Source organism: Podarcis erhardii, assembly GCF_964252035.2.
Source record: "Podarcis erhardii genome assembly, chromosome: 9".
NCBI classification, from domain to species: Eukaryota; Metazoa; Chordata; class Lepidosauria; order Squamata; family Lacertidae; genus Podarcis; species Podarcis erhardii.
The window spans coordinates 67,395,039-67,408,510 of record NC_138512.1 but is presented as its reverse complement, the minus strand read 5'-3'; the positions used below and the strand labels follow the sequence as shown (position 1 = coordinate 67,408,510).

Sequence of the window (13,472 nt, the reverse complement as noted above, 5' to 3'; positions counted from 1 at the left end):
GCACCCAGGATCCTGGCGTGACGATGTTTCCTTTTTGTTTTTTGGTGGGGGGTAGGAGGATAGTTTTGTTCCTCAGTCCGTCTTCTGGAATCTGGCGCCTTCCAGCTGCTCTGCGCTACAACTCCCAACCCCCCCCTCCATCCTGGATATGGGAGTTGTAGTCTAAGGCACCTGGTGGAGGCAGTTCTGGGCAGGCTGCAATAAAGCTTTCTTTTTCCTTTTCCTTTCTGCAGCTAGGGATCTGCTCACCGAAGGACATTTAGGCAGCAGCCACACGGGGCAGGGGAGCGAGGTCAATGGTTAGAGCAACCTCTGGTTGCTTAAGGATGACAACTGCCATCAGTTGGAGAAATGAAGTTTATTGGGCTTGCCCTCAAAGAAGGATACAGAGCAGCCTTGGTGCCCTCCAGCTGTTTTGAACTACAACTCCCACCAGCTGGGCGCTGTTGGGAGTTGTAGTTCAAAACAGCTGGAGAGCCCCAGGTTTCAGGTGGGGCCGGTTACCCAACGTCAAAGGGGAAAAGGGGTCTGTTCTGGGTTTCTTCCTCCCTTGTTCATTTGAAAAGATAGCAAACGACTCTTCTCCTTATTTGCCCTGCTAGGACTCTAGCAGGGTGAATGGGAAGTTTTCGGATATACTTGTTTAAAAGTTGTTCTGTGTTTTGAGGTTTTGCATGTGTGTTCGTTCAGGGTTTGTCTTTGCCCATGTATACGCAACTGAGGGATGGTTGCCTTTCTTGGGGTGGGGAATAAAGTGAAGTTGAGCTTAAATAAATAAATAAATAAATAGGTACCGCTCCAGCAGGAAAGTAAACGGCGTTTCCGTGTGCTGCTCTGGTTCGCCAGAAGCAGCTTAGTCATGCTGGCCACATGACCCGGAAGCTGTATGCCGGCTCCCTCGGCCAATAAAGTGAGATGAGCGCCACAACCCGAGTCGGTCACGACTACCCAATGGTCAGGGGTCCCTTTACCTTTACCTTTATCCCAATGCATAATTTTGAGTTTTCATACAATTTGGGTATTCAGGTATGATCAGGGTATTCAGCTTCATATGAGAACCCTATACTACCCCTTCTCAGGTGTCCACTTAATTTACTATAAAGAAAAGGAGAATTAATTCTTTCTCTTCTCTCCCCATCTCAAATTTATAATGGTAGTTTTATGTTCTTGGGGTGTAACCAGAGACAGGAAGTGCAGATGAGAATCTCACAGACACACAGCATTCAAAGCTAGTTTATTCTGATCTTGTGTTTATATTCTTCCAAAAGGCCATTTTAAGGTTCACCATGTAGTTACTGGATGATATGAAATTGTGGTGTCCCACTTGTTCAGAAAACTTGCACAAATACAAATGGGCTTCGGCTTCTTTGTCCCAGTCCCCTCCATGCACCCCAAAAAGAGAGAGTTGGAAAAGGATTTATAGCAGATTTCCTGTTTATTCAGATGATCACATTCTAGAGAGATGGAACAAGTCAAATAATATCCCAGTCTTCTTGGAGGTATTGCAGACTTTCAAGATCCACAGAACTCTTCATAGGGCTAAATTAGTATTTAGAGCATGAAGAGTTAGAAAAGGCGGCTGTGTGTGAACTTCATGTTTTACTCTGCAAGATGTGTGTTAGGGTGAAGATCAAGAAAAACATCTTTTACACATGCGCTGTTGGTACTTAATTGACATAACTGAATCAGGAAATCAGAAGGTGAGACAAGCACAAAAGGGAACACCTACTACTATGATTTGGAAAGACTGCTGTTGCTCCTTATACACTAATTCAAATACATGCAGGTGTGGAATAATTGGAAGGGCAAGAAACTGGATTAACAGCTAAAAAACACTTAGATTTGTATAAGCCCACAGGTTACCTGTGTGATTTTAGAAGCTTTTTGAAAAATTCACATTGCCACTTAACATGAGCAACAACTAAATTGAACTATAAATGCCATCAAAGCTCTCAACTTCCCTAAAAGATTCCTTGTTCACGCCTTCTATTGATGTCTCTCTTGAGTTGGCAAAGGGCACATTGAGGGTAACACCAGAGAGTGCAGTAGTCATCGCAGATAGATCCCTGTTAAAAAGAAATGAGGCAAATAGTAGATAATATTTGGAAAAAGAAATATTAAATACTGATGAAGAGTCAACAGGCAGCTTGGGACAAACTTCACGTGGGGCATATATTTAAATGCCTGTAACTGAACCCCAAAGCCTTTTGTAGCAAGTAGCAAGAAAGGACAGTAAAAGTAGATGGAATCTACTGGGTGATCTTTGCAGTAGATTGCCCAGGAAATCTGGCTCCCAACTATTTAACAGTGCTAAACACAAAGACTCCTTAAAGGGACCCCTGACCATTAGGTCCAGTTGTGGCCAACTCTGGGGTTGCGGCGCTCATCTCGCTTTATTGGCCGAGGGAGCCAGTGTACAGCTTCCGGGTCATGTGGCTATCATGACTAAGCCGCTTCTGGCGAACCAGAGCAGCGCACGGAAACACCGTTTAGCTTCCCGCTGGAGTGGTACCTATTTATCTACTTGCACTTTGATGTGCTTTCGAACTGCTAGATTGGCAGAAGCAGGGACTGAGCAACGGGAGCTCATCCCGTTGTGGGGATTCAAACCGCCGACCTTCTGATCAGCAAGTCCTAGGCTCTGTGGTTTAACCCACAGCGCCACCCGCGTCCCAAAGACTCCTTACCCCCCTCTAAATTAGCTGAAATTAAGAAAAAATTAAGGGAAAACGAGGTGTGACAGCATGTGGAAAGGACACTGGTCACATCCACACTCTTAAACAGTAATTACTTCCCCAAAGAATCTAGAAAGTATAGTTCAAGGGTGCTGGGAATTGTAGCTCTATGACAAGATCTCCTTACAACTCTCAGCACCCCTAAGAATCTACAGCCCTATTTTGAGACAGAAAAATACAGTGGTGCCTCGCAAGATGAAATTAATCCGTTCCGTGAGGCTCTTCGTATAGCGGTTTTTTCGTCTTGCGAAGCAAGCCCATTGACGGCTTAGCGGATTAGCGCTATTAGCGGTTTAGCGGCTTTTAGCGGATAAGCTGATAAGCGGCTTAGGGCTTAGGAAAAGGGGGGGGAAGGGGGGGAAAACCCCGCAGGAACTCGCAAGACATTTTCGTCTTGCGAAGCAAGTCCATAGGGAAATTCGTTTTGCGAAGCGCCTCCAAAACGGAAAACCCTTTCGTCTAGCGGGTTTTCCGTCTTGTGAGGCGTTCGTCTTGCGGGGCACCACTGTATAGACATTTTTTTTAAAAGAATGAAAGGAAACTACAGTCCTTGGGATTCTTTGGGGAAAGCTAAAGTGGTGCAGTTAAGCCTGTGGCTTGTGTGCATTTAATAATAATAATAATAATAATAATAATAATAATAATAATAATAATAATAATAATAATAATAAATTTTATATATACCCCGCCCTCCCCAGCCAAAACCAGGCTCAGGGCGGGGTATAAATGAGCTTCACATGTGTGGCAATTAAAAACAAAAAACATTAAAAGTGGGCAGGGTTCCGGGAAAAACGACTGGCAATCCCACTCGCCATTGAACCCAATGTGTTTGACTATACATGGTTTTGGCTTTAGGAGCAATTCCTGGGACGTAACCTCCGGATAAGTTGTGGGATTACTGTAAAGAGCATTTAAATGTGCGGCATGGGTGTGACCTGTGTGCTCAAGTCTGGTACTAAAAATAAATGTGTAGGTGTGCTCAGAGGCACCTTATTCCTTAATTGTATTATAATAATAATTTATTTAGACCCTGCTCCTGTGGCTGGGTTTCCCCCGCCCCTCTGGGCAGCTTCCATCAGGTATAAAAATAATTTTAAAAATCAAACATCAATAGTAACAATCTGATCCAATATAAAAAGTCACAATGACTTTAAAATATTCAACAATCCATTAGAATCCAATAGTAAACAGTAAAATTAAACATCAGCAAATAATTAACAGTTCACACTTATCAATTACTATAAAGAATTAGTAATGAGAGTACACGCACATACACGAGCTGCTATTTTGCACCTGAGATTCTAGTAAAAATAAAACAACTCGCTGTAGATCCTTAAAACCTGGATCTGCCCTCGCCAGGCTAGCTACACTTACCGGGATCCCATACTTGGTTCGGTAGACGGACCTCATTGCCACGCTTGTGCCGCAGAGGCAACATTCATTCATATCTGCAGCAACTTGGCATCCCAAACATACATAGCAAAATGTTCCACAGAGACCTAGACAGAATAGAGCATCACTTAGCAGAGCGTGATGCCGGTATAAGAAAACGACAAGCTGCGGGACCGTGAACAGGCCCAAGCCACAAAAACTTTGCCAACCCCTGCCCTAGAGAATGAGATAGCCCAGCCAGAAGCATTTTTACTGGGCATTGTTGGGAGTGATATAAATAGAAAGGAATAGAAGCTTTTTTATATGCAGTAACAGCAGCAAGAATATTATTGGCCCAAAAATGGAAGCAAGAAGAATTACCGACAACTGAAGAATGGAGGATGAAGTTAATGGACTATGCAGAATTAGATAAACTAACAGAAAGGATTCGAAATCCTAAATTCACGGAAGACTGGAGTAAATTTATGGACTATTTGAAAAGTATTTGTGAAGATCAGACGATGTTTGTAGGTTTCCAAGAAGTTTTGTGAGGAGTATTATTGGAAGTATTGCAAAAATGGAGAAGGGTCAAGGATGATTTGTTAAGATGTAAAGGCAATATAAAGTTAAGAAATGCATAAGAAGTGGTTAAAACGGTGGATCATCAGAGGTGCTGATGGAAGTCTAAAAAGATTGTATAAGTGATACGTTTTGTGGTACATTTTATAATTTATATGTTAAAATCAATAAAAATTATTTAAAAAAAATAAGAGAATGAGCTAGCCCAGTTGTTTTACTTGATACAAGCCTGCTTCCTCTGTTTGGAATAATGAGCAATAGTTGGTTGACATGTCTTGATTGACGCCTGCCAAGGCAGACTGCATGTACCAGCGGCATCCCTGGCATGCAAACCAGTCTGCAGAATTTCATTCATGCAAAGAGCAAGGGGGTTTCCAGTTCAGTGGAACTCAGTTCCGGCACCTCAGGCGGGGGCTGTTGCCATTAGAAGAGAACAAGGCACCAAGCAAAAACATTCTTCTTCAATATTTAATATTCTACAGTTTTTACATGTGTTTGTGGTGGTTACTGCTTTGTTACTTCTGTTTTAACCAGTGCTTTTTTTTTCTTTAAAAAAAAAAGTTTAGGGGTACTCTCATTTTGACTCAAGGAAACCACCATTTTATAGTTCAAATTGGGAAAAAGAAATACAGTAAATGGACAAAAGTGCAAAGATTCACAAAATGTTTAGGGCAGGCATGTGCAAAGTCCCTTTTGGGGGCCTAACCCAGGCGATTTAATCCGGCCCCCAAGGTAGTACATGTAAAACCCTAAAAAAAAAAAAGCTCAGCAAATTCAATCCTACTTCAACTTTGGTCAGCCCTCACGCATGTTCACTTCATCAAATCTGGCCCTCTTTGAAAGAAGTGTGGGGGTATGCATACCCCTGTGTCCCCCCAGAAAAAAGCACTGGTTTTAACTATCATTTGTGCTTTTATCTTGTATTTTTATCTTGTGAGCAGCCCTGAGATCTTTCAATGAAGGGTGGTATATACAGTGGTGCCCCGCAAGACGGAAAACCCGCTAGACGAAAGGGTTTTCCGTTTTGGAGGCGCTTCGCAAAACGAATTTCCCTATGGGCTTCCTTCGCAAGACGAAAGCCCATAGGGAAATCTCCGGGACAGCGGGGAAGCGCAGTGCGTCTTCCCCACTGTCCTCGGACCTCCTCCGAAGGCTGGCGGTGGAGCGGAGAGACCTCCTCCCGCCGCCAGCCTTGGGAAGGCTGCTCCGAAGGCTGGCGGCAGGAGGAGGTCTCTCCGCCCCACCGGCAGCCTTGGGATGGCTGCTCCGAAGGCTGGCGGTGGGGCGGAGAGCCCTCCTCCCGCCGCCAGCCTTGGGATGGCTGCTCCGAAGGCTGGCGGTGGGGCGGAGAGCCCTCCTCCCGCCGCCAGCCTTCGGATGGCTGTCCTGAAGACTTGCGGTGGGAGGAGGGTTTTCCTTCCCACCGCCAACTTTCAGAATGCTGTTCTGAATGTTGGCGTGAGGAGGAAAAACCCTTCTCCCACCGCAAGCCCCGGGAACAGAGGAGAAGCGCTGCGCGCCTTCCCCTCTGTTCCCGTACCTGTCCTGAAGGCTTGCGGTGGGGAGAAAAGCCCTTCTCCGCACCGCCAGCCTGGCAAGCGGTCTCCATAGGAACGCATTAATTGATTTTCAATGCATTCCTATGGGAAACCGTGCTTCGCAAGACGAAAAACTCGCAAGAAGAAAAAACTTGCGGAACGAATTAATTTCGTCTTGCGAGGCACCACTGTAAATCTAATTAATAAATGAATATATATATATATATATATTAAAAGGACCCGATGGAGAACTCAGCCAGTGGAGAGAGAATTGTGCTTCCATAACGGCCATGATGAGCAAGCTCATACTTGTTTAAGGTTTGCATCCAGCGTGCATACTGAGGCTGCCTTTCCCAACTCAACCCACTGAGTAAACCACCTTAATCTCCATGACAAAGGAGAGCTATCTGTACCATAGCTACTCACATACTCCGCAGTCACTAAAACAGTCACACAAGCCTGTCTGCCAGTAGCTCTGTTGTGATGGCTGGATAACCACAACTTGTGGCTGCTGCATGATCACTGGCTGAGGGTTCATTTTCCAGGCTGCTGATTCTAAAGAAAAGAGAGAGAGAGTGATCTTAAAATAAACAGATCTCCATTCTGAAAATACAATAATACAAATGCAAGGAACATGTCTATGCTGTGAACTGCCCTGAGCTCTTTGGATGAAGGATGCTATACAAATTTAATAAATAAAATTCCAGTTACAGATAGGTAGCCGTGTTGGTCTGCCATAGTCAAAACAAACAAACAAAAAAATCCTTCCAGTAGCACCTTAAAGACCAACTAAGTTAGTTCTTGGTATGAGCTTTCGTGTGCATGCACACTTCTTCAGATGTGTATCAGATGTGTATCTGAAGAAGTGTGCATGCACACGAAAGCTCATACCAAGAACTAACTTAGTTGGTCTTTAAGGTGCTACTGGAAGGAATTTTTTTTTTTATTTTGTTTATAAATAAAATTGTCACTGAAATTCTACTCAATATTGATCCAGAGTAGATTCCAATGTACTGTATAATTAGCAGAGTAAAAACTTACAACACATTGCAGGATTCCCCCAAAAAATAGACCAGAGGAAATTAATATTTCATCCAGCAGAGCTTGATTGAAGGCTGTTACGGAAATTACCTGGGGGGGGGGCACATCTTTAAAGTTAAATATTACAAATATTATGCCTGAATGTATCCTTTCAACTCTTGACAGCTCAGGGAAGTTACCTAGCTTTAAAAATAATATAAAATCATCTCCTTTCCCAGTTTCCTCCATTCCAAAGCTATTTTCCCCTTGCAAAAGGACTCCAGGAAGTCCCCAGAGGTGACAATTGCTGGGCTCATTGTTAGCCAAAGGAAACCAAATCTCATCACCTGACTCGCCTCAGGCTCCAGACATGCAAAGGAATTTCTATTGTACTTTTGGGTGGTGGGTACTTAAGACATATTTGTCTATGCTCATCTTATACCTGAGTCTTGCCCTCCCATGTCTGCTTATGCTAATCTTGTACCAAGGACTTGTCTGGACACGTTTGCCAAGGTTAACCCCTCCCCTTTTGTGACATGTCAGTGATGTAGCAATGATGCTGTACGAACTGTATTCTGGGATATGGCGGGAAGTTTTAAAAGTCTTTGTCACCCCATCCTCAGGGTTCAAAATTTGCTCTTTGAACCTATTGCACAATAAACTCTTGGTCTACAGCTATTTGCTCCGGTTGGCTGGACTCCTTCCTTTATTCTGCAGGGACCCGCGGGCTCTGCCCGACGAGCTGGGTGACTGAGCAGCCTCACACCTAGATTTTTCCGTAACACTATACAAATTTAATAAATAAAATTGTCACTGAAATTCTACTCAATAGTGATCCAGAGTAGATTCTAATGTACTGTACAGTTAGCAGAGTAAAAACTTAAAACACATTGCAGGATTCCCAAAAAATAGACCAGAAGCAATTAATATTTCATCCAGCAGATGGCAAATAAGCATAATGGTCACAAATATAATATAATACATTCAGGATTGGCACTGTCCATAAGAAATCCAGTTGCAGCAGACTTAACTTAAACTTACAATACCTTAAGTCTAAACCCTTAACACTAAAGTGGTGCCTCGCAAGACGAAATTAATCCGTTCCGCGAGTCTCTTCGTCTAGCGGTTTTTTCGTCTTGCGAAGCAAGCCCATTGACAGCTTAGTGGATTAGTGCTATTAGCGGTTTAGCGGCTTTTAGCGGATCAGCTCTTAAGCGACTTAGCGGCTTAGGAAAAGGGGGAAAAGGGAGGGGGGAACCCGCAGGAACTCGCAAGACATTTCGTCTTGCGAAGCAAGCCCATAGGGAAATTCGTTTTGCGAAGAGCCTCCAAAACGGAAAACCCTTTCGTCTAGCGGGTTTTCCGTCTTGCGAGGCGTTCGTCTTGCGGGGCACCACTGTATCTACGTATAGAGCACCACACCAGAAGTAAAAGAGCTGGAAAGAGAAAGTGAAACCCAGGCTTCTTTTGGCCTCATATGATAGTCAGCATGACCTTGATGGAAGAGATAACAGAATCAGTTTAAACCAGCTGTACTCAGCTTCTCTGAAGGTACTCAGTGCTTTTTCCTGGGGGATGCAGGGGGATGCATGCCCCTAAACATTTTGTGAATATCTGTACTTTTGTCCATTTACTCCCCCTCCCCCAATTTGAACTCTAAAATGGTGATTTTCTTGAGTCAAAACGAGAGTACCCCTAAACATTTTTTTTAGAAAAAAAGCACTGGGCATAACCCAAACATCAGGAACTTTCTGTTTGCTTCTTTCACACAGAGAAGCTTCCAGAAGCTTCCAGAACCCTCTTGAATGAATTAGAATAGGAAAGATCTCTACACATCAGATCAATGTTTTCTGTATTAAGAAATGCAAAGTGAAAATGCCTGCCCCCTTCTGCCTAGCCACACGACTTCTTGTAGACCAGATGTTTCCTCCCTATCTGACCCACAGATCCCCCTTCCTTTCCCCATAGCAATTAGGCTTAAAACCGTTAGACAGTACCAGGAACAGTGCGGAAAGAGGTTTGTTAAAAAGAGGTCCGGCAGACCACTGGCAAAGAAGCCTAGAAAAAACAGCAAAGAGTCTTATGGCACCTTGAAGACGAATGCGTTGATTTTGTTAGTCTTTAAGGTGTCCCAAAACTCCAGAGGCCTTCCTCCTGGGTATTGTCGGCCAGAGGGTGATAAAGAAGGACAGAACTTTTTTCCTGTATGCAACAACGGCAGCAAGGATACTCATCGCTAAGCATTGGAAAACTCAAGATCTACCCACACTGGAAGAATGGCAGATGCAACTGATAGACTATATGGAACTGGCTGAGATGACCGGCAGAATCCGAGACCTGGGAGAGGAGAAGGTTGAAGAAGACTGGAAGAAATTTAAGATTTATTTACAAAAATACTGTAATTTGGTTGAATGTTAAGAAGGATGCTAGATCATAAATAATTGAGCACCACTAAATTAGATGGAATTAGGATGATAAGTGAGATTGAGGAAAATATAAATCTTTTGGAGAATTATTAGATTATATTTAAATGAGCGGGACATAAGAACGCAAACAAGATGATAAATTGCTGGTAAAAATCTACAATGATGTAAGTGGGAGCGGGAGACGTGAGGGAGTCCAAAGAAGCTATGAAACTATGTTATGATACATGTTATATTGTTTTTTGTTTTTTTTTGCATTTGTATTTGTATTTAAAAATCTTAATAAATATTTTTTTAAAAAATAATAATAATAAGGTGTCACAAAACTCTTGCATCAGACAAACACATTTGCCTTCTCTGGAACTAGAACTAAACACTAACCGGGGACAAGTCTGAGGTGTGTTGAATGATACACCACATTAAAAGCAACCAGAGCAACAGGCTGGGCTTCACCCTTGCACATAGTTGTCAACATTTCCATTTTTTAAGGGAAATTCCCTTATTCCGAATAGGATTCCTCACAAGTAAAGGAGAACGTTGACAGCTATGCCCTAGCATGGCACACCTGAAATAAGGGAGAGCACTCTTAAGCATCTTCAAGCAGAGCATGCGTTGTCACCAGTGGGAATTGGGAGGAAATAATATCAGGCATCTTTGCAATATTTATCACACGTGTGTGGCAGCTCCTACTCTCCACACTACGTGAATCTCATGATACCTGAGTGCTTAACTTGTCGCCTTTAATCTGGGAAGGGTGTCAGCGCACTATTAAGGATGGAGTATCCAGAGTCAGGTGGCGAGGACACAAGCTATGCCCAGGCATAGGCAAACTCGGCCCTCCAGATGTTTTGGGACTACAACTCCCATCATCCCTAGCTAACAGGACCAGTGGTCAGGGATGATGGCAGTTGTAGTCCAGAAACGTCTGGAGGGCCAAGTTTGCCTAGGCCTGGCCTTGCCTCTCAGGACTCCTTGGGGCTCTCATGGGTGGGAGCACCCCAGTGGCATGCGGTCAGTGGACTAGGGGACTACACTAGTCCCCTAAATATCCCCAGTAAATTAGAGTATTAAAGTATTAATGCCTGGCACCTTCTTCCCGAAGCCCAGGAAGCTTCTGTCCAGGTCAGGGAAGGAGGCACGATGCTCCAACAGGGTCCAAGAACCCTCCCACCGCCTTCCCGAAAACTGCCCCCCTGGCTTTGGAAAGAAGACAGAAGGGCTCCAGAATCCTGTCAGAGGTCGGACATCTCCTTCCGAAAGCCTGGGAAGCTTAGGGAGGGAGGTGTGATGCTCACATGCGCAACATCACCTGACCCCCTCCCCAAATTGCCCTTACAAGCTGGTGCCTCTGGCCCTAACTGTTCCCCTATGAAAAAATGCAGTGCACACCCCTGGAACACACACATCATTCTCCCTGATGCAGTGAGCACACTCAACCATCTCAGTCTCCTAAGTCCCCTGACTATAAAAGCATGGGGGTGGGGTGGAGGGAACAACTCTGTTGCATCCATGCAGTTCTGAACTCTTTGGACTTTTCAAACTTGGATTGCTGCTTCCAGCCACCTCCCCTCACCTTGCCGGAGCAAAGCAGCTGCTGGGACTTCTGCTGCTCAGCTTGTTGCTCTTCTCTGCCTCAGTAATAACAACAACAACAACAACAACAACAACAACAACAACAACAACAACAATTTATTATTTATACCCCGCCTATCTGGCTGAGTTTCCCCAGCCACTCTGGGCGGCTCCCAATCGAGTGTTAAAAACAATACAGCATTAAACATTAAAAACTTCCCTAAACAGGGCTGCCTTCAGATTTCTTTTAAAGATAAGATATCTGCTTATTTGCTTCACATCTGAAGGGAAGGTGTTCCACAGGGTGGGCGCCACTACGAGAAGGCCCTCTGTCTGGTTCCCTGTAGCCTTACTTCTCGCAGTGAGGGAACTGCCAGAAGGCCCTCGGAGCTGGACCTCAGTGTCCGGGCTGAACAATGGGGGTGGAGACGCTCCTTCAGGTATACAGGACCGAGGCCGTTTAGGGCTTTAAAGGTCAGCACCAACACTTTGAATTGTGCTCGGAAATGTACTGGGAGTCAATGCAGATCTCCCAGGACCGGTGTTATGTGGTCCTGGCAGCCACTCCCAGTCACCAGTCTAGCTGCCACATTCTGGATTAATTGCAGTTTCTGGGTCACCTTCAAAGGTAGCCCCACGTAGAGCGCATTGCAGTAGTCCAGGCGGGAGATAATTAGAGCATGCACCACTCTGGCAACACAGTTCGCGGGCAGGTAGGGTCTCAGCCTGCGTACCAGGTGGAATTGGTAGATAGCCGCCCTGGACACAGAATTAACCTGTGCCTCCATGGACAGCTGTGAGTCCAGGCTGTGCACCTGGTCCTTCAGGGGCACAGTTACCCCATTCAGGACCAGGGAGTCCCCCACACCCACCTGCCCCCTGTCCCCCCAAAACAGTACTTCTGTCTTGTCAGGATTCAACCTCCAACCATCCATCCTCCAACTGCCTCCAGACACTCACACAGGACCTTAACTGCCTTCACTGGATCTGATTTAAAAGATAGGTAGAGCTGGGTGTCATCTGCATACTGATGAACCCCCAGCCCAAACCCCCAGATGATCTCTTATTTTCTCTCAGATAAGAGCATCTATCTGAACTGAAGCCAAGATGGCCGGAACGCTCTCCAGTTATTCTCTGTTTTCCTCAGTTATTGTAGAACCACCAAAGCCCTTCTAAATTTTGCATATGTGCCCCTTTTCAACTGGGATGCATGAAGAAAACTGGGCATATGTAATCCAGATATTCCTGGCTTACATCTGTCTCTTTGGGTAGTCAGTTCTGCTGCAGCATGGCATGGGCATGTTTAGACAACCTTAAGTTGAGATGCACTCTTGATAAACCTAAATAGCAGCACTGATAACAGGTTACGTTTCCCCCTTCTTTTTCCTGGAAGGTTATGTTAATTGTTAGCTTATTGCAGCATCCACTTCCAGGAGTTCCCTCTATCAGATCTTTCCTCTTTTCAAGCAAAATCAGACCGTAACGCCACACATTCCACTTACCAAGTGTTTCGAAAGCGACAGGTTCCCTCGGAGGCTGGTGTCACTATAGAGATACTTCGGTGCAGCAGGCAACCTTTGTCGGTTTAAGGAAGTTGATGGCATAAAGAAAAAAGAGAAACTGCTTTTGTTTGTTCCGCTGGGCATAATAAACTGGTATCAACTTGCAGACTGGGCCACCAGGTAGTGCATTTTTTGTGTTAATAGCAAAGGTGGATCTTAGTCAGTAGATGCAGAAAAAGATCACGAGCAGCCACAATTTCTTGGGGATCTGCAGACCCTCCCTGTGTCCCTATTTTCCAAGGACATTCCCGGATTTACAGAAGACATCCCAGTTTCTGATTTGATCCTGGAATGTCCCATTTCTCCTTAGGACATCCCTACTTTCATCGGAGAAATGTTGGAGGGTATGGAGATTAACTCGCTTAAGGTCATAACACTGAGTCACTGATGCTATCTTTAGATGTGTCATATATTTCAAGGTCTGCCTCTAGACATCCTTTTTTACTGTGCACCCATAATTATTTGAGCTCATGGTGCTGTTGGGGCTTATTGGCATCCGTCTGTCTTGGGGCACAATGGAAGAGTACACCTTTGCAGGTGAAGTCAAACTGCTGGAGAATTACAGCGGCTGCTGTGGCTGTAGAGACCAATACAGGAGAGACATGTTTTGTTGCAGGTGGGGCAGATGAAGGCATCCGGTTGTGCTGATCAAGGTGTGCCTCGATGTTTCTT

The 13,472-nt window shown here is 44.7% G+C and overlaps 1 protein-coding gene and 1 long non-coding RNA gene across 3 annotated transcripts in view; one reads left to right on the top strand and one right to left on the bottom strand.

The window, feature by feature from the left end:
• LOC309350483 overlaps positions 1-13,472 on the top strand; it is a 300,644-nt gene that overhangs the window by 204,459 nt on the left and 82,713 nt on the right. The gene's annotated exons all lie outside the window — the stretch shown is intronic.
• On the bottom strand, positions 1,417-13,021 carry LOC309350384 (placenta-specific gene 8 protein-like). Of its 2 annotated transcripts, none has more exons than XM_081877433.1 (4): positions 12,741-13,021; positions 6,650-6,778; positions 4,110-4,234; positions 1,417-2,066 (listed from the first exon to the last, which is right to left on the bottom strand). In XM_081877433.1, the coding sequence occupies exons 2-4, from the start codon at positions 6,759-6,761 to the stop codon at positions 1,962-1,964; spliced, it is 342 nt and encodes a 113-aa protein (XP_081733559.1). In that variant the 5' UTR covers positions 6,762-6,778; positions 12,741-13,021; the 3' UTR covers positions 1,417-1,961. The 2 variants fall into 2 exon arrangements, with proteins under 2 accessions (XP_081733559.1, XP_081733558.1); XM_081877432.1 differs by lacking the exon at positions 12,741-13,021 and adding an exon at positions 7,686-7,920.